Below are 23,982 nucleotides of genomic sequence, written 5' to 3' on the forward strand. Positions count from 1 at the left end.
AAATTTGTGTTATTTTCTTTAACTTAGCTGTATGTGGTCACTCTGGTGTTTGTCTGACGTCTTTTAGGCAGGATGATTATTTTTTATGAATGATTAATTATGGCAGTATTATATCATTATATTATATTGAATGTCCAACCAAGAGATGAATAAGTGCATGTGAGACTTATATTGGACAGCAGGGGAAGACAGAGACTCTGATCTGTTTGCAGTTTGGACACACGCACACACTTTATAATAAAACACAGACAGAGGGAGACGTCAGATCAGAGCCTCTCTCTTGACCGACTCTCTCTAAGCTTCTCACGGTCTCCCCTCGGAGTGATGTCGACCAGGCCCCCGCAGAGTGAGAGGACGTACTCCAAGCTGGTCGACGATGGGGGCAGTTATGACCAGCGGGGCCCCATGTCCCAGGGAGGGTCCGCAGGTAAGAGACCCCAACTTAGAGTTTAGTGGCTTGGACACCAGGAGACAGCACCTCACACACTGTCACTATTAATTGGTGTAATTCCCACAGTTTTGCAAATTATATAATATTTCTTTCTTTTTCTTTTCTTTTCTTTTTAAATTATTGGTTATTACTAACATAAAAAAAACATTCCACTTCAAGGTTTCTCTTGCAAAATAGAGACGTTCCTTTCAGTCTTCATTTAAGATTTTATTATTGAAATAATACTACACTACATTCATAGGCCTACTGCGCTTTTCAAAAACAGTTTCAGCGATATTGTCGGTTAAATCAATCAAGAAGTACAAGCTAAAAACAATGTCAGTCTATGAAAAATATATATTTTTTCTTTATATAAGATAAGGTGAAGTACCATGAGACAATCCTTAATTTGTCCCACAGTGGGGAAATGTGCAGCAGCAGCATGTGGATAGTAATAAAAGTAATATTAATAAGTATTAAAAACAATAATAGCAACAATGATGTAAAAATAAAATAACGCTGTGATACTGTTTTACAATAATGGTATTATTGATTGGATTGTTATTGCACAGATTAAATAAATTAATAATGCATATTGGGCATATAGAAAGTTGATGAACATTAAAAAAGTGCATTCTATCCCACCCAAACTTTACATTTTACCTGAATATATCAGAACTCCAAAGAATAACAAACAGGGAAAAAAAACGTTAGTGTTGTGAGATCCTCAAACATACAACAGTCAAAACAGGAACATCTTCAGTAATTGTGTGTTTTGAGACTTTAAGACAGTTTTGTTTCTCTGTGGTAGTTTGATTTTTGCACTACTGTGGTCATTTTGAGTCAGTTTGTTTGCTTTTCAGGCAACAACAAATCTATTATTGGTCATTTATTGTGTCTTTGTGGTTATTTCTATAATTGTCTGGCATCTTTTTTTTTTTTGTGATCGCCCCCTGTCACCTCCAGCTTACCTGGCGATTCCCGGCAACGTGGTCCACAGGCTGCGAGGCCTCGGGACCTTACGCCTCACCATCATCTGCCTGGCTGTTCTGTGCGCCATCCTGCTGATCTCCATCATATCCATGGCTGCTCAAAGTGAGTCTGCTTTATATAATAATAATAATAATGTACATACTGCTGTATTATAGTAGCGTTGCAGCCTGGTGACTGATTCACTCTTTACACTCTTTAAACATCAGTCAGCAGGAGGAGATGCGTCATAATCTCAATATTATTACATCTGGTACATGAACAAATTACATTAAGGACGCCAAAGCGGCAATAAAGCAACTGAGACAGACTACCAACATGCAGAGAGGAGCAGATTACATTTATTTAAGGTGGCTCAAACTTTATAAAAAAAAAAAAATGAAAATGTATATTTAATAAAATTTTGTGATATAGTGTACTCAAATTGACTAGTTGTAAATATCAGATTTGTGTTATTTTTGAAATATATCAGGTTTCTTTGAGAAAGTGTTTGATATGTATATAAACTGTGATTATTGCATAAGCTGGAAATGCTTATGTGATCATTATATCTGCCAAACGTCAGCAAGGTTTCTCCACCTTGCTCGTCTATGATTCAATCCTCATTCCAAAGTTTTCCTTCCAGCAGGATCACTGGAATAAGTGTGGAATAATGAGTGCACCCTTGTTTCCACCGCCCAGATAAAAACAGAGCCCAGGGTGGCGGCGACGCCGTCGCAGGAGTGCAGAAGCAGACGCAGGGAGTCAACGTGTCGGCGCTGGTGGACTCCGTCGACAAGCTTCAGCAGGAGAAGAAACAGCTGCAGGGGGAGAAGGAAGAGCTGCAAAGAGCAAAAGAAGAGCTGCAGAGGGCAAAGGAAGAGGTGCAGAGAGCAAAAGAAGAGCAGCAGAAAGCAAAAGAAGAGCAGCAGAAAGCAAATCAAGAGCTGCAGAGAGCAAATCAAGAGCAGCAGAGAGCAAATCAAGAGCTGCAGAGAGCAAATCAAGAGCTGCAGAGAGCAAATCAAGAGCTGCAGGCCAGACTGGCTGCCACCAAAGGTACACAGAGCTGCACTCACCCAAACAGGGGCTTTTTTTTTTCATTAAATTCTGCAGCCTTCACAATGACCACAGTTTCCCAACCCGGGTTCATAAACTGAAATACTGTGAACTAACATGGATTCATCAGGATCTCTCATTATCCCCTCTCATTATCCCCTCCTGATTATCGATTCTTTTTTGTCATTCAGCCCCCGATGTGATCCAACCAAAGTCGACGTCGGCTCCCATCGTTTGCCCCAACGACTGGCGCCTCTTCAACAGCAGCTGCTACTTCATCTCCAGGACCACCAGGGACTGGCCGGAGAGCAAGTCCTTCTGCGAGAGCAAGGGAGCTCACCTGGCCATCATCCACACGGCCGAGGAGCAGGTATAGCAGGAGAAGTGACCCATATGGCTGCGTGGGTCAGTCTGATGACTGTAAACTAATGATCGATGAGAATATTGAACGCCGGACGTCTGTACACGAACGTCACTGATGTGCTTTCCTTCGTTCCCAGACGTTCCTGTGGGATCTCCTCCCCAGAGGACACTGGAATTCCTTCTGGTTTGGGCTCACCGACGAACACACGGAGGACGTGTGGAAATGGGTTGACGGCACTCCGCTGGTCGGAGGGTGAGTTTTGCTTCTTTCCCGAAAGAAACAGGCGACATCTGACTCACAGATTGACCGTTTGTGCCGTGCATGGTTGCTGAGCTGCCTGTATCGGAGGAGCAAGTGGCTGCTGCATAGAGAGCACCCAGGGATCAGTGCAGACTAAAGTGTGCTTCATGAGGTAGAGCAGCAGTATGTACTGTATATGTCCTGCAATATCCAAGTGAATATTAACACCAAAAATGTCCCAATCTTTTCTTAAAGTGTTTCAAATAGGTCAGAAATACAGAAATTGAAAGTATAAGTAAACAACCCTTTTAAAATCAGATTTTATCATGGACAATCGGTTGGGCCTTAATGGTTTTGATATACTTAATCAGTAATTAAAATGTGCTCTGTCTGGATAAATGGACAAACATACAGAATCACCAGCAAAAGGACTTTTTCCCTCAGTGGTCTTCCAGCCCTTTTAGACTGTTGTCTCTGTTTAATATAAACAAAGATAACGGGATCAAATGTGCAGCCAGTAGAAGAAAAGAGGGAAGTGAGGAGAATAGATAAGATAGAATCTGGGGGTGGTGGGGGGGGGGGGGTCATTTCAAACAAGACCTGGACTTTTTCCAGGTTCCTGGATTTTCCTAAAGCTGACTTTTGGAAAATTTCCGATTACAAATCAATGTGGATCTGCAGCTTATTTGTTGCATCATGAAAGAGGAAACAACTTGACAACTCACTGTGAACTATAATGAACTAAATGTTCCTGCAAACAGAAGCTCTGAGCAGCGTCGTGCACTTTCACCTCTGGTAGTAAACATGTGTGAGAGCACCAGAGGAAACTGTGGCAACACGTTTTTCTCGGATTGCAAAGTCAGGCCTTCTTTGTTTTTTTTTTTCTCGATGGTTTGCCTCTTCTGCATTCCTCGCCGGATGTATCCCCGTCATTATTTTTGCTTGAACGATGTTTTCCTGCGTTTGGCCAACTCTGCACATTGGCTCATAACCGACTGATTTCTCTTCCTCATTCTGACAATATTTGTCGGTGACTCACCTGGTGTCATTCCCCTTTTTTTGGCCCCCGTTTCCTCTTTTCCTGCTGAGATTTCTTGGTAAATTATGGTTCTGATTCTGATCTGCTTCAATGTTTCTCCAGGATTTGACCACTACGATGTTATTTAACCATTTTTCAATAATTTTTCCTCAGTTTATTAGCACACTCCTTATTGGGTGTATTGGCTTTGTACACATTTGGGATTTTATTGAGAATTGTTCATGTTACTTTCCTTCGGCTTTTGGCTACATTGACTTATGTATTATTATATTCATAGTCAATAAATTGTGACTGTAGAGAAAACTATTTCTTTGATAGGCTCGATATTGTTTTATATTTCGATGAACTGTCTAGCAAAGGGTTCTTCATGTTTCTGTAGTTTCTGGGAGGTGGGCGAGCCCAACAACCACATCGACGAGGACTGCGGCTACATCGTGAAGACCACTGTGATGGAGCGAGTGGCAATACGGAGCTGGTACGACGCCCCCTGCGACATGTACCTGCCCTTTATCTGTGAGAAGTACATGGGACCTGGAGCCAGTACTGCAATACCACACTGACATGTTGTGCCAACGCCCCCCCTTCCCCCGGAGACTGGACTTTATCGGCTGTGAGGGAAACTTTGGGTGTAGACAGAGCAGATCTCTGAGTCATTTAAGTTACTAAATCAAGAAATAGAAGAGATGGAAAGAGTGAACTATATCAGCACATTGCTGCCGCAAATAAGATATTATGGAACAAACGCAGCGTGGGGACTTAACCATTACATATCATTTTGGAAAATAATTGTATTTGATAACTTTCTATCAAGTAATAATAATATATTTTATACAGTAATAGAGTATAGTAGTGAAACATGATTCCCATTGTTTATTTTTATAGATTTATAAATAAAGTATATGTAGTTTATATAAATTCAGTTTACTTTTTTTTTTTTAAACGTCAGTATTTCACAATATAAAGTGGTAATGTATTATGGAGCGGCACTTCAACCATCCCTTGTAAACAACCAGCGCCACCTCGTGGTCACATTTGACTCCTACATATTTTTTTTTTTTTGTTGTGTTCTTTTTTTAAATCTAATTAATCAATGATTTAAGGTAACTACTGTTTACTGTATGTGTGAATGTGAGTATGCAACTGTTTACCCAGCGATGCAACCCGGTTCATCTTCCATCTGCTTCAGCACCTCACAGCCCTGAATTGAATAAAGCAATATGATGAATGGATGGATTCCTCCATAATGAATAATGTTTAAATGTATTGTCACTGTATAATGCTATTTGTGTTTTTCTGCCACAGTGTGTTGATATTGTACTTTCAAATGTTCTAATTTCCATGCACTAAATAAAACTCAAGCACATGCAATGAATTCATTAGTCCTGCATGCCGTGGCTCTTGTAAATAGACAATAAATTGATCATTGTTCAAAATATATAATAACATTTTAAAATCAATTATATAGTTAAGTTATTGGCTTATTTATGCACTGACACATAAATTATAGTATATGACCCTGTGTTTTTGTAGGTATTTGTTCGATCATTAAATTATAGACACAAATAGAAGTAAAGTATTTGAAGCATGGGAATAATTGTCAATAGATATTACCTGATTAGTTATTAATAGTTCTAACAGTGAGTATCCACTTCATTGTATGGCCTTGCGGCACTGTTGTCGTTGCCCAGCAGGTGGCAGCAACGCACATTTGCACACACCTGACTGACTTATTTGACTTCCTTTCTGGAAAGAGAAATATTTCAATGCAAATTCGTCAATTAAAAAAATAGAAATGAAATTGACGCCTAGAACAGTTCCTAAAGCCAATACCATAAAAGTTTTATTTTATTGTTTTCAAAATGAGATTGATGAATAAGTGTTGGAATCTACAAAATTGGAAAGTAAAAAAAAGAAAAGAAAAGAAAAAAAAAGCACAAACTAAAGTCGATATAATTTCAATTTCACAAATTAATAACTACGTTATTACGAACATTCATGCGGCCCAGATTATTTTTTTTAATTTACTAGACTAAAGCTGTTTTCTCACTTCCTCTTCTTCATCACATATTAGCCAAATCTCCCCCCCCGTCCTCCCTGAGATAAGGCACTGCCTCCGGTGTGGTCTTGTCCCCTTCCTGTCCAGTGGAAGTGGGGCTATGAGAGCGTCCCTGAGCGCTGAGGCCAAAGGTGGAGAGCGTTGGTGGAGTGCAGGGTTTGTGCTCCTGCTTCCCTCCTGAGCTCGTTACCACAGAGCTGGTTATCAGGAAGTCAACCAGCTCTCTTCTGTCACAGCTCATTAGCCCAGATTACAGGCCGAGACTTACCCAGAGAGAAGAAGAGAAGGAGAAAAACACCAGCTCTGTACCTGGAGATTCAGCAATGTGGCCAGGTCGGGGCTTCAAGGACTGAGGCACCCAGAAATCTGAACCTACAGCTGCAGAACAGAGAAAATGGTTTGCCGGGATCAGAAAAGAGACGCAGAAAAATGTTTCAAAACTTCTCAGGAAGTTGCTGCAACACCAGGATAACCCTGCACTGGAACTAAAACTCCAGACAAACCACACTGAAGTATCACCAACTGGAGCTCTCGAGATAAAAGTTTATAATCGATCGCAGTTATGCTTTTTTTTTATTACGGTGTTGCTCTGACACATCAGCCGCTGTTCAGGTCAGTTCAATCACTGATTCACTCATGAAGGTTCTTCAAGGTGTAGCTACAGGATGTTAGCATCCCCCCCAAAGAAGCTGATTCATTTCTAACTAATGACAATAGAAGGAAGCAAAACAGACGAACATGCAACAAACATCACAGTTTATTTTCATGATACATACAGCGGAACTTTGTGTTAATTGATGAAGTTAGGCGACTGAACGTTGACTCAACGTGCTACAACAAGAGTTACTTCGGAGCGTGTCGTTCACAACACTGACCGGTCGAAGAACATGTCAATATATGAAACTTGCAAAACGTCACAATGGGACGAAATGAAAACGACTGAAATGAAGGAAATAAGTGCGCTGAAGTCAAATCTCTCCAATTTGATCGCATCGGTTCACTAAAACAGACTTTAAAATCTTCTATACAGTGTATGAAAGATGTAATTTGAGTTTGATGATCCGCCAGCTTCATATCACTGACCTCACCGTATCACCAGACCCGTGAGCCCAAACCTGCTGCATCAATTACTAAAAACAGGACAAGGCCTGAAGTCCAAGCTTAGTCTGAAAGCCCCCATTAGAGGAAAACCATCAAACATTTACCGTCAGACTCAGCGTGCGCCGGCCATGCATACAGGCAAACAGTGGATTACCTGCACACTGAACCAATGGCGGAGCGGCTGGAGGCTTACAAGTAAAGCCCAGAGGCTGCTTTAACTGAGCCTGAGCAGAGAGAGAGAGAGAGAGAGAGAGAGAGAGACCAACGTCTCCCAAGTGTAAACGCCTTAAGGCGATAAAACAGCCAACTGGAGCGAAGTCAAGAAGAGACAATTAGGCTCTGCTAATGATTTTAATTTTCCCCTTGAAAGTGTCCTGAAGAGACACAAACAGTGAGAAAGACAGAAGCACTGCAGGAATTTCAGCTTTATCCTCACAAACATTGATTAAAACCACATTATGACCATCTTTCTTACTTTTTTTCCAGATCTGCTTTGTTTTTTATTCATAAATTATAATTCTTTTTCTTGTTTTACCATTTTTCTTAACTATTTCCGTTGTTTAATTGCAAGAACATTTTGAAATAAACTTTATAGTTAATGTCTTCTTTTAAGTTTAAAGGAAAACTTTATGCGATTTTTAATATTGAGTGTCGTTCTCATTATATCTTTTTTCTTGTTGTTGTTTTTGCCCTCACAAAGCAAGCAGTAGTTAAGCTTAGGTGTGAAAACTGGCTACAGAATGCATCTTTATGAACAATTTGCTGACGCTGCTTAATGCTCCCCTGAACAATCCTTCTCATGGTGTGATCAGTGTCACGTCACGTCGGCCAGAGTTTGATCCCCTACACTCCTTTTTCTATTCCTGGATGGAGAAAAAGACGACGCAGATCCAGTTAGAAGTGAGGAGAACTCATCTCCCGTGGAAGACAAGCTTCGACTTCAATCTGATTTCTTGCTTGCTTGCAATATACGCATGAAATCCTGATCTTTCTTTACTTCTTCTTTTGAAAAATCTCCACTTGATCCAGAGAGATCAGATCATATTAGTTTCTCATCATTCGCTTTCAGATTTAATTTAAAAAACCTGTTACAAATTCTCACTGCAGAAACCTGAAAATAACAGGACTAAAGAGCTGCGAGTTCCAAATTATCCCAGCAATTTGTCTTGCAGGTTTTCCAGAGGTTATCCAGACTTTTCTTGTTCAACCAGCATCCAGAGCTGACCTGGGAAACCGGGGGTGAGAGTGTTCGTGTGAACGTGGCCTCGAAAAAAAAAACTGCCAAAATCTTCACTGCTTAACTCGATGTGACTCAATATCTGTTATTTATACCCAGAACCATAAACCAAGGGTGACGCAGCCGCTTCTGTCAGGGCCACGATCGCCTCTGTCACTGTGTTACTCTTTTGAAAATACACAGTTTACTTGTATTTTACATTAACCTATTATTTTATGTTTTTGTTTTTTTTGTTTTGTTATTTTGCTTTTCTTTGATGTGAAGGATTTTGAGCTGCTGCTTTACGATCTCAGTTCAACTGCTTTAGATTTATACTGCTAAAAGAGCTCAATGTACAAAACCTCTCTGCTTTCTTCTCTCCATTTATTTGAATTGCACCATTGCATTTCCATTATAGTCTCTCTCTCTCTCTCTCTCTCTCTCTCTCTCTCTCTCTCTCTCTCTCTCTCTTCTGCTTTCTCCTCTCTGTAATCTCTATCTTCCTCCAGGAATCTCGGCCTGTGCAGCTAAAAGTTCCTGATCTTCATCAGTCTGCGACGTGTTGATTAGTTCACGTACTTGTTTTTTACCTCTCTATCTGGTCGTTCTGTACGTTTTATTCCAGTTCGTACCACTGATATGTTGTTATTGGTGCTGTATGAATAAAATCAAATTGATCAACTCAAAGCGAGGAACACAAGCGATTTCGAAGTGCATGTGCTTTGAAGTCTCAAAACCTCAAAAATATCCACATTTGAGTTCTGAAACGATGAAAAAGAGGGAGCGGGTTCTCCTAAAACGTTGATTTGGAGGCAGAAACCTCTGCCTTTGACTCTTGATGCACTTTTGGTCCGTTCCCTCTAATGTGTGTGTGAGTCAGGTGTGACGCACGTTTAGCCTGACCTGCTCTAATTCCCTAATGAGATTGCCCGTCCCCGGATATCCCATTAGACCCCGATTAAGCGGGCTCAGCTCATTAGCTATGACAAACCAATCCGCCTTCGTCAACCTATACGCCGCAGACCGGTGCCCCGTCACCCGTCCTGACTCCCGCTTCCCCAGGAGGCCTCAACGTCACGCCATCTCCACGTTTTCATCGCGTATCAGCGTCGCATCTGAGAACATAACACCGAAGCAATGACGTCAGTCTGTGAATAAAGCAAAGCAAACGATCTGATGTGATTAAGTTGTTCAACTTGTTCTTGTTTTGGGTTGTTGTTTTTTTTTTAAATTGCGGCCTAAAAATGTGATAAAATTCTTGTGATTTCGCTGCAACAAGTGTGATTTGTAAAGCTTTCCTCTCCTCGCTCATGTTCTCACATTTCCTCTCCACCTGTCCCCTTTCTCCTCCCGACTTTTTCTCTCATTTCTTCACCTCCTCTTGTCTTCTGACCTCATAACCTGATTTCCTCGCTCCAATCGGTTTACCTGCCTCCTCTGCGCCTCTTCCTTCTCACCACACTCCCCTCTCTCTCTCTCTCTCTCTCTCCCTCTTCCTCTCTCTCTTTACCTCTGCCTCTCTCTATTTCCATCTTTGAGCTTTATCCCTTCATCCCTTATCTCCTTCATCCCCTCCAATCCTCATCTGTTCTTCAGCGCGGAGGAAGGGACAGAGAAAGAGAGAGTTTTTCCAGCAGTCTGCCGGTGGGAGAGCGTCCGAGGAGCCAGAGAGCAGGTGTGACTGGAGAGCAGGAGCAGGGACCAGGAGCTGCACGGCTGCAGGAGAACCACAGGGAGCAGGTGAGATTCTCCTGTAATGCCTCTTTTTTTTTTGGAAGTGGAGGCACTTTACTTCTGCTGATGGAAAAAAAAATGAGGAGTTGGTTCGAGGCTGCATCCTTTGACTTTGTGATGATTTGAGGAAGAACAGAGGGACTTTGAAAGTTTAATATCCACAAACGACCACTGGACCTTTTGCATAAAGTGGATGAAAATCTTACAGATCAATGAGGGATTTTTTTTTTCTCCTTTCTCTTTTTTTCTTTTTCTTGCAACTTGTTGCATCTGTCAAGCAGCAAACTGCAGCTTGTACTTGAAGAGGTGACCACTCCTCAGCTTCTTTCAGCTACAACTCTCCACTCTTTGATTTTCCTCGTAGAATAAAGTTGAACCTTGTGCACCGCCGTGATTCTTTAAACCCTTTGAAGGTGATCTTTAGGTTGTGGGGAAGCTGCAAAGAGGATTGGTGCCGGCAATGTGGCTGCAATAAGCCGTGGTCTGATCTGATCACACAAGGCCAAACGTCACCTGACTCCATTCCAGTTCTGGTACAACAAGAGTTGTTTTGTTTTTTTTCTTCTTCTTTTCAAATAATATTTTTGTGAAAGAAAAAAGTGGCATGTTTTAAACTCTGGGTAGACGGTTTCACATGAGACCTTCAGGAAGTTTATTTCGTATTGGAGGATAGATGTGCCCTAACCCTAACCCTCACCCTTTTCTGGTTTTTGGTTTTTAATAAACCTCCACTTCTTTCCACACCGACCCTCGCTCCCTCGCTCCCTCGCTGGCTGATCCCGAGGTAAAGAGCAGTCAGTAATCGGATGAGAGGAGATTTGACCTGTAAAGCTTCCCTTAAGATCCCCCTGTCGGGATTTAAAACCCTGCCGTAAACCACCCTAAAAAACCCTCCTCATCACCTCCACGCCACTACTGCTTCTGCTGAACCCCCCCGCCCCCCACGTATCTTCAACTCCTTGTCTTTTCTGTAGCATATTACAGATGCAAAGGTAAATTTATCACAGCAATAATCATTTCATTAGATGCTGAAACTGTTTTTAGTACTTGCTTTTGTTTAAAATGTTCACAAAACCTCTTGGATGTACAGAACGAGGCCTGGAAACTGTCCTGCGGCAGACGACCAGTATGATGTCAGAAAGTACTGTAAAAGGCACAGATTTGCATATTTTAAATGCGTTGGATTCCATCAAAAATATTGAGAGAGAAAAAGCTGAAAACTTCCCCTTGAGAAGCCAGATCCAGTGAACTTCTGTGCTTTGGGCTTTAAAAAATGACTCATTTTCTCCTTTCTGTCTGACTCCTGCAAAGAAAGCTGCTACGTACTCATTTGTAGGTTTCTGTTATATTATGATCATTGGTTATACCGTCTTGGTTTCCGAAAATGCAGGCATGTGTTCTGGTCTGAAAGACTGATTTCTTGGCGATGTGCAGAATGGTGCACTTAGGTAGTTGGCGTCAATTAGTCAGACGTCAGTATCCTATTACAGAGAATTAGACTCCTGCATTACGGCACCGCACGCAGAACTCCTCTTGAAAAGAAAATTAGATTTTCATAAAAATGGGAACAAGCCACAAAACACCAACAAAAGCAGAGACAGTTAAAGAATTTTTTTTTTCTACCATAAACTGTGAGGAAAATCTTTGATCTTATTGTTTAGGTGTGTGTATGTGTGTGTGCACCATCTGAGGAGATTCAAAGGAATTAAATGTAATCTGGAGATTTAACGTACCACTCAGAATCTGGCAGTGAAAACGAGGCCACTTAAAGTTCACATTCTGGCCTTGTTGAAGAAAGCAAAAACAAAACAAGTCTGAACAGTATTGGGAAAAACTAAAGTAGTGGTTACTGTTGAGAGTTTTAACCTTATTTTCAACACAGTCATGAGGCCACATTGTCCTTTGATCTCTTCGTCTATACAGTAGATCTCAGGCTAAATAAAAAAATATATATCTTGAAGATGATAAAATTGTATTAATGATCGAAAGTAAAAGCTGTGATGGTAGAGACTGATTCTAATACACTGTGTAGTATTTGAAATACATCATCTTTTTGCTGTTTATCTCAAAGTGATTTAAAGTATAATTTTAGTAAGAACAGTAAAGTCCCAGTCAAATACATGATTCGATTCCCTGTACTTATAGTTAAATAAGTGATCTCCGAGGTCTGTAGGTATCAGCAGTGATTTCCTGGTGGATCTCTGCGGGGTCAAGCTCTCGGGGTCAAACTGAGGCCTTCCGACAGCCAAAGTGTTGCACAAGGATGTGCAGAAGTTGTCCGATCGGCAGTTTCTGCAAATGTTTGAAACGCTTGCAGCACCAACACTTGACTAACGACGTTTCTCTTCTTCCCCTCCTGCTCTTTGTTTCCCTCTCTTTTCCCGCCACAGTTTCACTTTTCTCTCGATAAACTCCCCTTGAAAACGTCGCCATGGCAGCTGAGAAAGCCGAAATGGATGCGCTGAAAAAGGAGTGCGATGGCCTCCGTGCAAAAATTGAGGTGAGGGGTGGAGAACACGGAAGGCATTTGAAGTAGTTTGGTTTTCACTGATTTTTGCGGTCCACAATCAGAAACACTCATCAGCATTAAGCAGAGGACATCCCAGCTCAGACCTCCTCCTCATTCAGCTGCACCCACTGCACCACACGTACTTTTACTACTACTTGATATATAATTCACATATTTTACCTTAAATGCTTAGGAAACTTGTGGTACTTAACATAATTCATAATAGAAAAGTTAGCTGAGGGGAAAATATATAGTAGCGTGTTAATAAAAAAAAAAGTTAAAACTACGGTATGTAAAAAACAGCTTTTGTGAATCATGAAAATGTATTATTTATTTATTTATTTATTTATTTATTTAACTATATTATTTGCAGGTTATTCTATGGTTTTACGTGTAAAAAAAAATCTTTGTTTTCAATATTGTTATGTTCAACTCCTATAATATTTAGGATTTTTGTATTTTTTGTTTTCATAGATTAGTGCAATGGAAAAGAATGCAGACGTTGGAAATATGAAATGTACTAAAAATGACAGTGACTTCATTAATGTTCATACTCTTCCTTTATGATAACAATTATTAGTCATATTATAAAATTGTCTCAGAATGTATGAATGTGAATTACATGTTTTACTCACGTTATATTTTTTTTAAGCTTTTTCTTTTCACTTGCTGTATTAATCTGCCCTGAGTGGTATTCCATAGTACTCCTGTTGTTTCTACAACACTGTCTGCATTGATAACTTGAACACAGAATACCAAAAGAAAAAGAAGAAAAGAAGATACTGCAACTTTAATTAGCCATACAAGATTAGATTTCAACTGTTTAATCATTTTTGCAAATGGTGCATTACTATTTTTGTTTAGTGTGCCAAAGTAAAACGATTTTTTTCATCTGCCAACTACCTCTTTTTTCTAATTATTTCTTTTAGACACTTGTGATTATAGTTTCCCCCATTTGAAATCAATTTAAATCATGTTTGACACTATTCCAGTTGTATGTTTTATTTATGCAATATATTTGTTTTATGATTATATCCATATTAAGATCATTTAAATGTATTTTTTCAATAATCTTTTAAAAATGTTTGGACATTCTTTTATAAAAAAAAAAAAAAAAACAATTATAATCTTGCTCCACCTTTGAGTATTCATACAAAATATTACATGAAAAAAGATTACTGAGTAATTATATTATGTTTGTGGTGTCATGTATGTTTTAAACTACATTTTCAACTGATCTGTACTGTGTAATTCCATGTGTGTCCACCAGGCGGCCCGTAAGGCCGTGAACGACAACACCATGACTGGGGCGTCAGGGGGCGTGGCCCCAGTGGGTCGGGTCCAGCTGAAGCTCAGGAAGACTCTGAAAGGTCACCTGGCCAAAATCTATTCCATGCACTGGTCAGCTGACTCTAGGTGAGCAAAACAATGACAATCATGCTTTAAATCTGCCAAGTTACTTCTTAATACTGAGATGTATTTCCCTGAGCACATTCTACTGTTATAGACACAAAACATACTTTCATCTATGCAGTTAATTTTGAGCCAATACTTGATGCATGTCCACAAGCAGAAAACACTTTTTTTTCCTCCCCCTTGATATTAAAAGATAATGTTAGAACTCATCAAACTTGTTGTTTCTTTACAGACAAATGGTGAGCGCGTCTCAGGACGGCAAGCTGCTGGTGTGGGACACCTTCACAGGAAACAAGGTAGGACCATATTCAATGTGACACATTCAATCTGAATTACAGAGCTGCACAGTACAGTACCGACTGTGGGTTTATTTTCCTGATGTTGGTCCTGCAATGTTTACTTATCTTGACACCCAAGAAATCCGTTTTTCAGATTATTCGATTCTTTTCGATGATTAGATTTTATATAAATAGGAAGAATTAATACAACGTTATTACAAATATAAACCCGTCATTGGTTTCAAATACCTGTACTGATTTTCTTAATTAGCTACATTTTAGCAGTGTAAATGTTTTTATCGACTGGTTAGTTATCAAGCTATATTTTATGTATTTCACTCGTTGATCACAATTTTGTAGACTTGATTGTTCACGTTTGTGCAGGTTTACAGAAATAAAAATACATTTAAATGCAAAAATCCAACAATTACGCCAAATATGTAAAGTTGTAGCTTGTATTGTAGTTTACATTTAATAGGATCATGTCAACAGAAACAAATAAATACACCAGGATAATGCCAATATAAGTACGCTACTATATAAAAACAAGATGTCAATCATCATACATCTACTAACCCCCCTTGTCCACCCCCACAGGTGACTGCTGTACCACTAAAGTCTGCCTGGGTGATGAGCGTGGCCTTCGCCCCCTCCGGTAACCTGGTGGCTAGTGGTGGTCTGGATAACCTCTGCACGGTCTACAACATCAAGGCGGCCAGCCCCAAGACCCTGAGGGAGCTGGACGCACACACAGGTGAGGAAGAGGGGGACGAGAGACCCCCCCCCTCCCCGTAACGGACAATGACATCCCAAAAGAAAGCAGCTGATCAAACTGTGACTCTCCCGCAGGTTACCTGTCCTGCTGCCGCTTCCTCAGCGACACTGAGATCCTGACGGCCTCCGGTGACACCACCTGGTGGGTCGACGGGCTCCTCGTCCTGGTGGAAAACCGAAAATATAAAACACGTCTTGCAAACGGCTGAAACCTCCCGTTCTTTCTTTCTCCCCCCCCCCCCCCCCCCCCTCCCTTGTTGCAGCTGCCTGTGGGACCTGGAGACCGGCAAGCAGAAGATCATCTACACCAACCACATTGGAGACTGCATGTCGCTGGCCCTCTCTCCCGACGCCAACACCTTCATCTCCGGAGCCTGCGACTCCCTGGCCAAGCTGTGGGACCTGAGGACGGGCGAATGCAAGCAGACCTTCAGCGGACACACCAGCGACATCAACGCCATCGCTGTGAGGGGCTCGAGCCGCACACACACACACACACACACACACACACACACACGCACAAATGTCACATCGGGAATCCTACTACAATGACTCCTCCACAGACTAACATGAGCATTTTGTTTTTCTCCCCCTCTTCCAGTTCTTCCCTAGCGGTAACACCGTGGTCACGGGCTCCGACGACTGCTGCTGCAAGATGTACGACCTGCGCTCCGACCAGGAGGTGATCACCTACCAGGACAGCAGCCTGAACGCCGGCGTCACGTCTGTGGCTCTGTCCAACTCGGGCCGCCTTATCTTCGCCGGCTACGACGACTTCAACTGCCACATCTGGGACTCGCTGAAGGGGGAGAAAGTCGGTGAGTGGCGCCGGGTTCGACGGCGAGCGCAGGGAGAACGTGCAGACGACACACGGGGAATGAACGGCGACTCCTACGCATGTGAAAAGCCTCAAAATGGGCTTGGATGGACTGCAGTTAAAAAGTTGCCTGGATGAAATGGATTGAAATGTAAACATGTCGAAAGTTGATTTAGCTTTATTACAAAGTCAACCTTCCAGGTGTTTCCTCTCATTTCTCTTTGACAGTCTAATAATATAAATAGATGAGGCAAGGGTTAGGGTTAGATTAAAAAAGTGTTGCAACTTTTTGTAAACTTGTGACAAGTTGTGGTGTTTGTTTTATTTGCACGAAATACAAAATATAGTAGTGCTTCTATCCTATGTCTGCATTTTTATCTGCCGCAATCAGATTTAATAATAATATTCATATGTTCACTATCTTGCTCTGCCTTTTCAATTCATGGCGCTATCGCAGTCACTTTAAATGCTCCCGTATTTTCTTTCCTTTCCTCTTACAACCTTTTTTTTTTTCTTTTTTTTTAATTCTCATGTTTCCTCCTGCAGGCGTCTTGTCCGGCCACGACAACCGGGTGAGCTGCACTGGCGTCCCCGAAGACGGGATGGGCGTCTGCACAGGATCCTGGGACAGCTTCCTCAAACTGTGGAACTGAGGGGAAGAAGATGAAGAAAAGGAGGAGGAAGAGGAGGAAAGGGTGGAGATGGGTAGCAGGAGAGGACGGAGAAAGAGCAGAGAAGTGAGGCTGGATGAGCACGACCCCCACCCCCCCCCCCCCCACCCCACCCCGCCCTCTCTTTTCCTCTCTCTCATCCTCTTGCTTCTTCCTTGTTCATGTATGCAAATATAAAAAGGTTGTGAATGAGTCACGCTGTGTTAAAATGGCATCAGGTAAACACGATGCATCCTGCCGTACCAGAGACGTGGAAGGAGCAGTTAAATACTGTAAAAGACCAAAAACAAACAAAAAAAAAAATAGCACCTATATCAAAAAGGATTACTGAGCAGAGAAAGAGCTCCTATTGAAAATGTCAAATAAACACGAATAGAGTTTGGACTATAAAAGAAAGAACACGTGAATATTGAAAAATAAAAACATAGAATAACAGATTTATTTTTATTGTGAGATCTCTGACTTGTAAACGAGCCTGCACTTACTTAGATAAATTGTGTAAATTGATTTGTATTTTATAGTTTATACAGTTAGGAAGGAGAGTGTGTGTACAGTGTGTTTTGGTTCCTCTTTTTTTTTTTTCCCCTTTCTTTTTGTTTTGGTTTTTTTTTTGGGGTGGGGGGGGTTGGCTGCACATTTCCAGAGTCCACGGCCCAAGCTGCCGTTTCAGTTCCGTCGCTGCCGACACCCTGCAGGGCGTTGACCTTTGATCCGGGGCCGCGGCCGGTGTTCCCGTTCGTCCCACCGTGAAGACGTGGCGGTTGTACCCAAGACAGACGACGCGAGACACTCTGTGAAGACCTGTGGACTTTATTTTACTCCCCTGGGTTCCGCTCCATTTTGTAGGACTTTTACACTTGTGCAGTTACCCTGTAAAAAGACGACATGTTTGTTGAAAATCTTTCTAATAAACATAGAATTCTGCATTGAAACCATGTTGGAGTCCGTGTTGTGTGTGTGTGTGTGTGTGTGTGTGTGTGTGTGTGTGTGTGTGTGTGTGTGTGTGTGTGTGTGTGTGTGTGTGTGTGTGTGTGTGTGTGTGTGTGTGTGTGTGTGTGCGTGTGGCTGAAGACCAATCACTACAAATGGAACGCACATTTAAATATCAAAAAATTCATAATACAAGGTGTTTACATCCTAATAACCAATAACAGTAAATGTGAAAGTTCCCCACCTTGTGGGCAACGATAATTTTGCATTATCGACTTTAAACTGCATAAATGTACAGTACCAGAAATTAAAACAGAGGAGAAGTAAAACTAAATAAAATATGTATTTGAATATGAAAATGTACTTTCTTTAAATTTTGTATTTAAGAGGAAATTATGATAAAATGTAATTGTTAAAGTACACGTTCCAGAAATAATTCTATTATACGGGCAAAGGAAACAAATATAAAACCATCTACCTATGGTTTACGTACTTTATCATACCTGCAACTTTGACAGAATATATTTACATATCAAATATTTCCACCTCTGTTTGCGAAGCTTGTGTGTTTTATTGAAAACAAAGGAGGCGTCAATATCAACATTCATGAGCTGTTGAAAAGCACAATATTTTTCATCACTGGGGGCCTCCCTCTATCTATAAAAAATTTCAAGATTGTTGTAATGCGGTTTATAAACGCACTTAGGTAAATGAAGTTAACATTGGCTGAATAATAATAATGAACTGTATCACCAGTCGCCACTGCGCAGACAGTATCACACATTTTGATCTCAACTAGGCTGGACCTGTGAATTCAGAGCATAATAATGTAAATAACAATAACTCAAATAACATTCCTGACAACCTGAAACTTGTTTTCCAAAAGTGTAATGTGAAACCTCGGTGTTTCATTCAGCATGTATTCCCACAATCAACGTATAGATGTGATACTGCCTGTTGACAGCAGGTGGCAGTAAATCCCCACAAGGCTGTGGATCTTCCTCGATAATCCCCGACTCGAAGAAGAGTGTTTGTTTGCTCATATCTGGACAGCACCTGACCCAGCCGGACTCCTCTTCCTCTTCTTCTCTCCTCCTCTCCTCCTCTCCGGCTCTCTGCCCTCCGACATGGCGCCCCGCAGCTTCTTCGTGGGAGGAAACTGGAAGATGAACGGCAACAAGGAGAGTCTGGGGGAGCTCATCGGCACCCTGAATACCGCCAGCCTGCACGAGGACACCGGTGAGTCAGGCTGTTGGTACCGGGGTGGAGGGGGGGGGGGGATGAGGATGAGATGATGAGTCCTATGGAGGATGACACTCTGACATTGAGAGTCACGTGATCAAGATGGTTGTATAAAAAGCCTCTGACGTCTCTTCTTGGAAAAGGTCCAAACTGAACGCCAGAGGGAATAAACCCACACATTTCAGTGTCAAATTGATAATGAAATGTACAATTACACATTCTAAATATTTCCTAATTAAATCTACACATTTCTAAAGCTGTGCCCAAATATATATATATATATATATATATTCCTAAATTGTATGCTTTAGCTAAATTATATATTTTGATCTCTTTCATTTTATGAGCTGCACAGTGGTGTATTTATTTAGCATGAGAGAGAATGAGAATGTCCCTGGTTCGAGTCCAGGTCGGGCTTTGGAAGCCTTCCTGTGCAGAGTTGGCCTGTTCTTCCTGCACCAGCATAGGCATTCTCTTGGTATTCTAGTTCCTTCCCACAGAAAGGAGTTGTATTTAAAGTTAAATGCTGACTCTAAGTTGAATGTATGTGTCTCAACTGAATGGGAGGACCCTATATGAGACCATTTGACTTCTTTCTTCTCATGCAAAGATTATAATTATTCAATATCAAATGTAAATAAAGACATTTTAAAAAGGGAAAATTGTTTGTATGGTACCGTTGCTTCATATTTATTGGACACTCCTGAACTGGATAATTGAACACAATGTGATCAGTTATCCACAATATGCTCTTCAATGTTGTGTATTGCTTCGATCAAGGGCATGTGCTCCAATGTTCATATGGTCGTCGTGAAATCTATCCTTCCAGAGGTGGTGTGTGGCGTTCCCTCCATCTATCTGGACTTCGCCCGCTCCAGTCTGGACCCGAAGATCGGAGTCGCAGCCCAGAACTGCTACAAGGTGGCCAAGGGAGCGTTCACCGGGGAGATCAGGTAATTAATTGGTTTTGCATCTCTTTTTCACTTCATCTGGGTTCATTTTGTGTTTCCTCGCGGACACCGTGGTCGTCTTGTATCCCACATGTACCACTTCACGTTCCTGCCTGCTACTTCCTAGCTGTTGTACATCTCTTTCATATGCAGCCTGAAAAACATTCAGACACATTTGTAAGATTTTTCCCTTTTTGGTTGTCTCTCTTGCATGGATGTTATTGAGACAGAATGGAGGGCCCCTGTTTTCCTTGGCTCTTGTCTCTATTCTACATCAGTACATCCTTCAGTATTGTAATAGTGAGTTTGAAGAATAATAACTGGATTTAGGTAGATGATTCGTACATATTTGCACAGTTTCTGTGTAACTGCTGCTTTTGATCCAACATGTTTCCTCTCTCCGCAGCCCGGCCATGATAAAGGACTGCGGGGCAGACTGGGTGATCCTGGGCCACTCGGAGCGCCGCCACGTGTTCGGAGAAAGTGACGAGTTGATTGGTCAGAAGGTGAGAGTTTGGATTTGTGATGGCACAACGGCGCCATCCGCCAACACGCAACGAAAACACAAAGCCTTCTCATTCTCAGGTGGCTCACGCTCTGGAGAGCGACCTGGGCGTGATCGCCTGTGTCGGGGAGAAGCTGGAGGAACGAGAGGGCGGCACCACGGAAGAAGTGGTCTACGCTCAGACGCAGGTCATTGCAGGTACATACAATTTTATGAAAACAAGAAAAAAAAAAAAAAAGCATAATTTTTTTTTTCTGCAGTCCTGGTTGAAATTGTGTTTGTGTTGCAAAACATCACTGGTGATCGTTTCCTTGGTTACACCTTTGCACCACATACTCCACTTCTGAGAGCGAAGTCGACTGCACTCTGATTTAAAATGTAAATGGGTCAGCGGTGCCTGCTGCTGAGGAGCTTTCTGTGTATTCTTACACTCTGAAGAGCACAGCGTGCTTCTCGTCTGAATTCCTCTTTTTAAGATCTTTACTTCTTTCAAGAATATTGTTCATTCTCTCAACATCGCTGCTGTTGTGTTGCAGAGAATGTGAAGGACTGGGGGAAAGTGGTGCTGGCGTACGAACCTGTTTGGGCCATTGGCACGGGGAAGACGGCCACACCTGAGCAGGTAACTGCACGGTACATTCAGCCAGGCAGGAGGCACAGATACATCAATTTGAAAAAGTTTATTGTCTAAATTGAGATCCTGATACAATCTTGTGTTTAAAAAAAAAAAAAAAAAAAGCGTGCATCTTTCGTGAAGTGAAACGTGTGTCGTCGCAGGCTCAGGAGGTCCATGAGAAGTTGAGGGCGTGGCTCCGGGCGAACATCTCAGACGAGGTGGCCGATTCAGTCCGCATCATCTACGGAGGTCAGTGCCAGTGTTTGTTCATTACGGCGCCACGTTGAGCAGGTGCAGCCTTGTCAGATGAAAGCAGTCGAATGTCAGACAGTGAGAAAAGTTCACAGACGAGCTCACGATCAAAGGTCACGGACGCACAGGATCATGTTTGCTTATTGGTCCTTGTCCGAGAAGAGTGTCTGTATCAATTAATTTATCGTGTAAAGTAGCATTGATACATAAATTCTCCCACGTTTCTTCATATTTGCTGATTATTATTCTGCTCCAGGTTCAGTCACGGGTGCGAACTGCCGAGAGCTGGCGTCTCAGGACGACGTGGACGGCTTCCTGGTGGGCGGAGCCTCCCTCAAACCGGAGTTCGTCGACATCATCAATGCACAAGCCTGAGAAATGCTCGGAACAGAAAATCTCTGTTAGGACTTTTTTGTGGAAAATATAAATAAATGTCAAAACACTTTAGATTTTCACTGTGTGGCTGTAAGCCGGGCTGACTGTTCCACCTCCAGACATTTAATATGCAAAACTTGTTTTTTTTGTTCAGTACTTTCATTTCGGAGAGTTTAATTGTTGTTGTTGCTTGTCACTTCTCCTTTTAACCCTCAGGATAACGGTGTTGATTATTGCTATCAAACTTTCCTTTGTGGACACCTAAGAAGCTTGTCAATCCAAAACATTGTGATATTTATTGATGGTGAGAATACGTAAATGTATATGTTGGATTTTGTGTCATGCACAATCGGAGCGGGGGTCATCACCCTCAAAGGAGCTGAAAGAGGAGATTCTCTAAAGGGTTATTGGATGTCGATCTGAGTTGAAATGGTTTCTGTTTCCACAAGAGGATCAGTCGTCTCAGGTTAATGGAATCAGTATGACCTATTAACACAACCGCCGTTAAAATGACTTATGTACTTAATATACAACGCTGTCAGGCGCTTTCATCACTACTATGCACTCAAAATGTGTGGCTGGAATGAGCTTTTTCACACTGATTAAAAGATCAGGCCAACAAACTATGTAAGAAGGGATAAAATTAAAAAAAAGTGAGAAACACGTTTATTCTGTTTTCTTGATTTTCACATGCAACATCCTACAATCGAATCCAGGTCTTCTTAAGAGGGAACTATTTATCCACCACTTCACCAAGAACAAAATCCTTGTATTTAAACTAATTTAATGCTGTGCTAGAAGGTTTCACCCATTTTTTCTTTCATTTTTTTCTTTTTTCTGCTTGACTGCCGAGCTGAAATCTTCCAATCCAGAATCAATTGGCCATATTTTATTAATGAGACAGGAGTGCTCACCACTCACCCCCTGTGTCACCCAATGAAAATCATCCATGTAGCTTGATGAATTCTAATCAATTTAACACCATGCTTTAAAGTTAAATTCACTTTTTTTTCTCATTTATCAAAGAGAAAAGTACAATCCCTATAATTCAGTCAGATTCTAACTAATTTTGCACAGCAGTGTACAGTTACTTTTTCTTTATCCGTTAAGCAGAAAAGTCCCAGAATGTCTCTGGGTCTTACTGCTGTGGGGTTCGAGTGCTAACCACAATTACACTGTGTATTTTTAAGTTTTTAGCCAATTTAATGTGCAGTTTTACTCATCGCCTGATAGGTACTCATTGAAAATGATTGTAAGCTCAGTAACCGCAGCTGAATCTCATCTCTTCCAGCACGCCGTCGTCTGCGCTGATCCCTGGATGCACTCTGTACAACTGGCTCATGCAAAACACCTTGATAAAACGTCACGCAAGTCAAATATCAGTCACCATTCTGCTCCATTTGTCTCTAAAAGAAAGCTGTGATCTCTGACCTTTCCGGGCTGATCATCATAATAACAGCTCAGACAAACAATGAGGACTCCTTAACCTACAGGAGCCAGTTCATGGTGATGTTGGATATTACGGATCATCACCTGAACGTCATTTTCTTCGATGTTTCAGTGGTCACGCTGAAAGATTCACACAGACACAAAAAGACAAAGGAAACACAGCTGTGACTGAAAATGTAAATTACCATCTTTTTTTTATTTATTTATTTCACATATGTTCACATTATTTTCAATGACAAGCATTCTGTTAATCTTTTATTAGTTTTACATCATCTTTCTTCTTTTTTTTCTTCTTCTTTTAACACAGCTACTCTATGGACATTCAGAAGGAACGAAGGTTTAGATTTTTTTCAAATCTTTTTTTTTTTTTTTTTTTGGTTCTTAAAGACAAGAGGAGGGACTTCAAGCATGAAGGGCAAATAATCTGAACTGACCACGTATCCGGGCAAGAAGAGAAAAAAAAGGAGCAACCCGAAAACCGAGAAACAGACACAGGACAAGAAGAAAAGTGAAAGGTGAGGAAGAAGAGGGGGAATAGGAGGAGGAGGAGGAGGAGTGCAGGTGCTCGAGTGTCCAGGTGAGAGTGGTGTGACACAGCTGAGTGTTGTGAGTATTCAGGTGTTACAGTGTGTGTTTCTATTGTTTTCACTCAGTCCCTGAAGCTGCTGCTGCTTTCTGCCAGGTTCATCTCTTTCACTTTGCGTGCATCACTCGACATTAGTCTAAGACATCCCTACTAGTTTTGTCTTTCTCGCTCTCTTTTATTTTATTGATTATTATTGATATTAATGCTCATTTTTTTATTTTATTTTTTTATTTTTATTGCAGCTCCTTCCTCTGGCTGTACACAAACTAATCCTTTAAAACTACAGTAACAGTGCATGTCTGGCTTATAAATATTAGATTCTTATGGTGTTTCCCCTGCATGTGCATTAGCGCGAGTTGCATCTGCGTAGTCAATAAATCTTTGTGTGAGTGTGTAAATGCATA

General features: G+C 41.4%; 3 protein-coding genes across 3 annotated transcripts; all 3 read left to right on the plus strand.

Moving 5' to 3' along the window:
• The first annotated feature begins 290 nt into the window (after window positions 1-290).
• LOC308144938 (uncharacterized protein) lies at window positions 291-5,473 on the plus strand. The gene is made up of 6 exons (XM_080516228.1): window positions 291-427; window positions 1,397-1,525; window positions 2,102-2,458; window positions 2,650-2,828; window positions 2,959-3,074; window positions 4,481-5,473. The coding sequence occupies exons 1-6, from the start codon at window positions 325-327 to the stop codon at window positions 4,659-4,661; spliced, it is 1,065 nt and encodes a 354-aa protein (XP_080372354.1). The 5' UTR covers window positions 291-324; the 3' UTR covers window positions 4,662-5,473.
• A 7,166-nt stretch (window positions 5,474-12,639) lies between these two features.
• Window positions 12,640-16,655, plus strand: gnb3b (guanine nucleotide binding protein (G protein), beta polypeptide 3b; the record flags this gene model as incomplete). The annotated part of the gene is made up of 8 exons (XM_080516549.1): window positions 12,640-12,708; window positions 13,988-14,133; window positions 14,366-14,429; window positions 15,009-15,165; window positions 15,261-15,327; window positions 15,449-15,650; window positions 15,787-16,003; window positions 16,549-16,655. 8 exons carry the CDS (start codon window positions 12,640-12,642, stop codon window positions 16,653-16,655), a joined length of 1,029 nt encoding a protein of 342 aa, XP_080372675.1.
• A 2,075-nt stretch (window positions 16,656-18,730) lies between these two features.
• tpi1a (triosephosphate isomerase 1a) lies at window positions 18,731-21,777 on the plus strand (the record flags this gene model as incomplete). The annotated part of the gene is made up of 7 exons (XM_080515567.1): window positions 18,731-18,842; window positions 19,675-19,798; window positions 20,202-20,301; window positions 20,381-20,498; window positions 20,837-20,922; window positions 21,078-21,165; window positions 21,425-21,777. The coding sequence occupies 7 exons, from the start codon at window positions 18,731-18,733 to the stop codon at window positions 21,541-21,543; spliced, it is 747 nt and encodes a 248-aa protein (XP_080371693.1). The 3' UTR covers window positions 21,544-21,777.
• Between the last annotated feature and the right edge of the window lie 2,205 nt (window positions 21,778-23,982).

The sequence above is a fragment of the Blennius ocellaris genome, assembly GCF_963422515.1.
Source record: "Blennius ocellaris genome assembly, chromosome: 20".
Classification (NCBI taxonomy): domain Eukaryota; kingdom Metazoa; phylum Chordata; class Actinopteri; order Blenniiformes; family Blenniidae; genus Blennius; species Blennius ocellaris.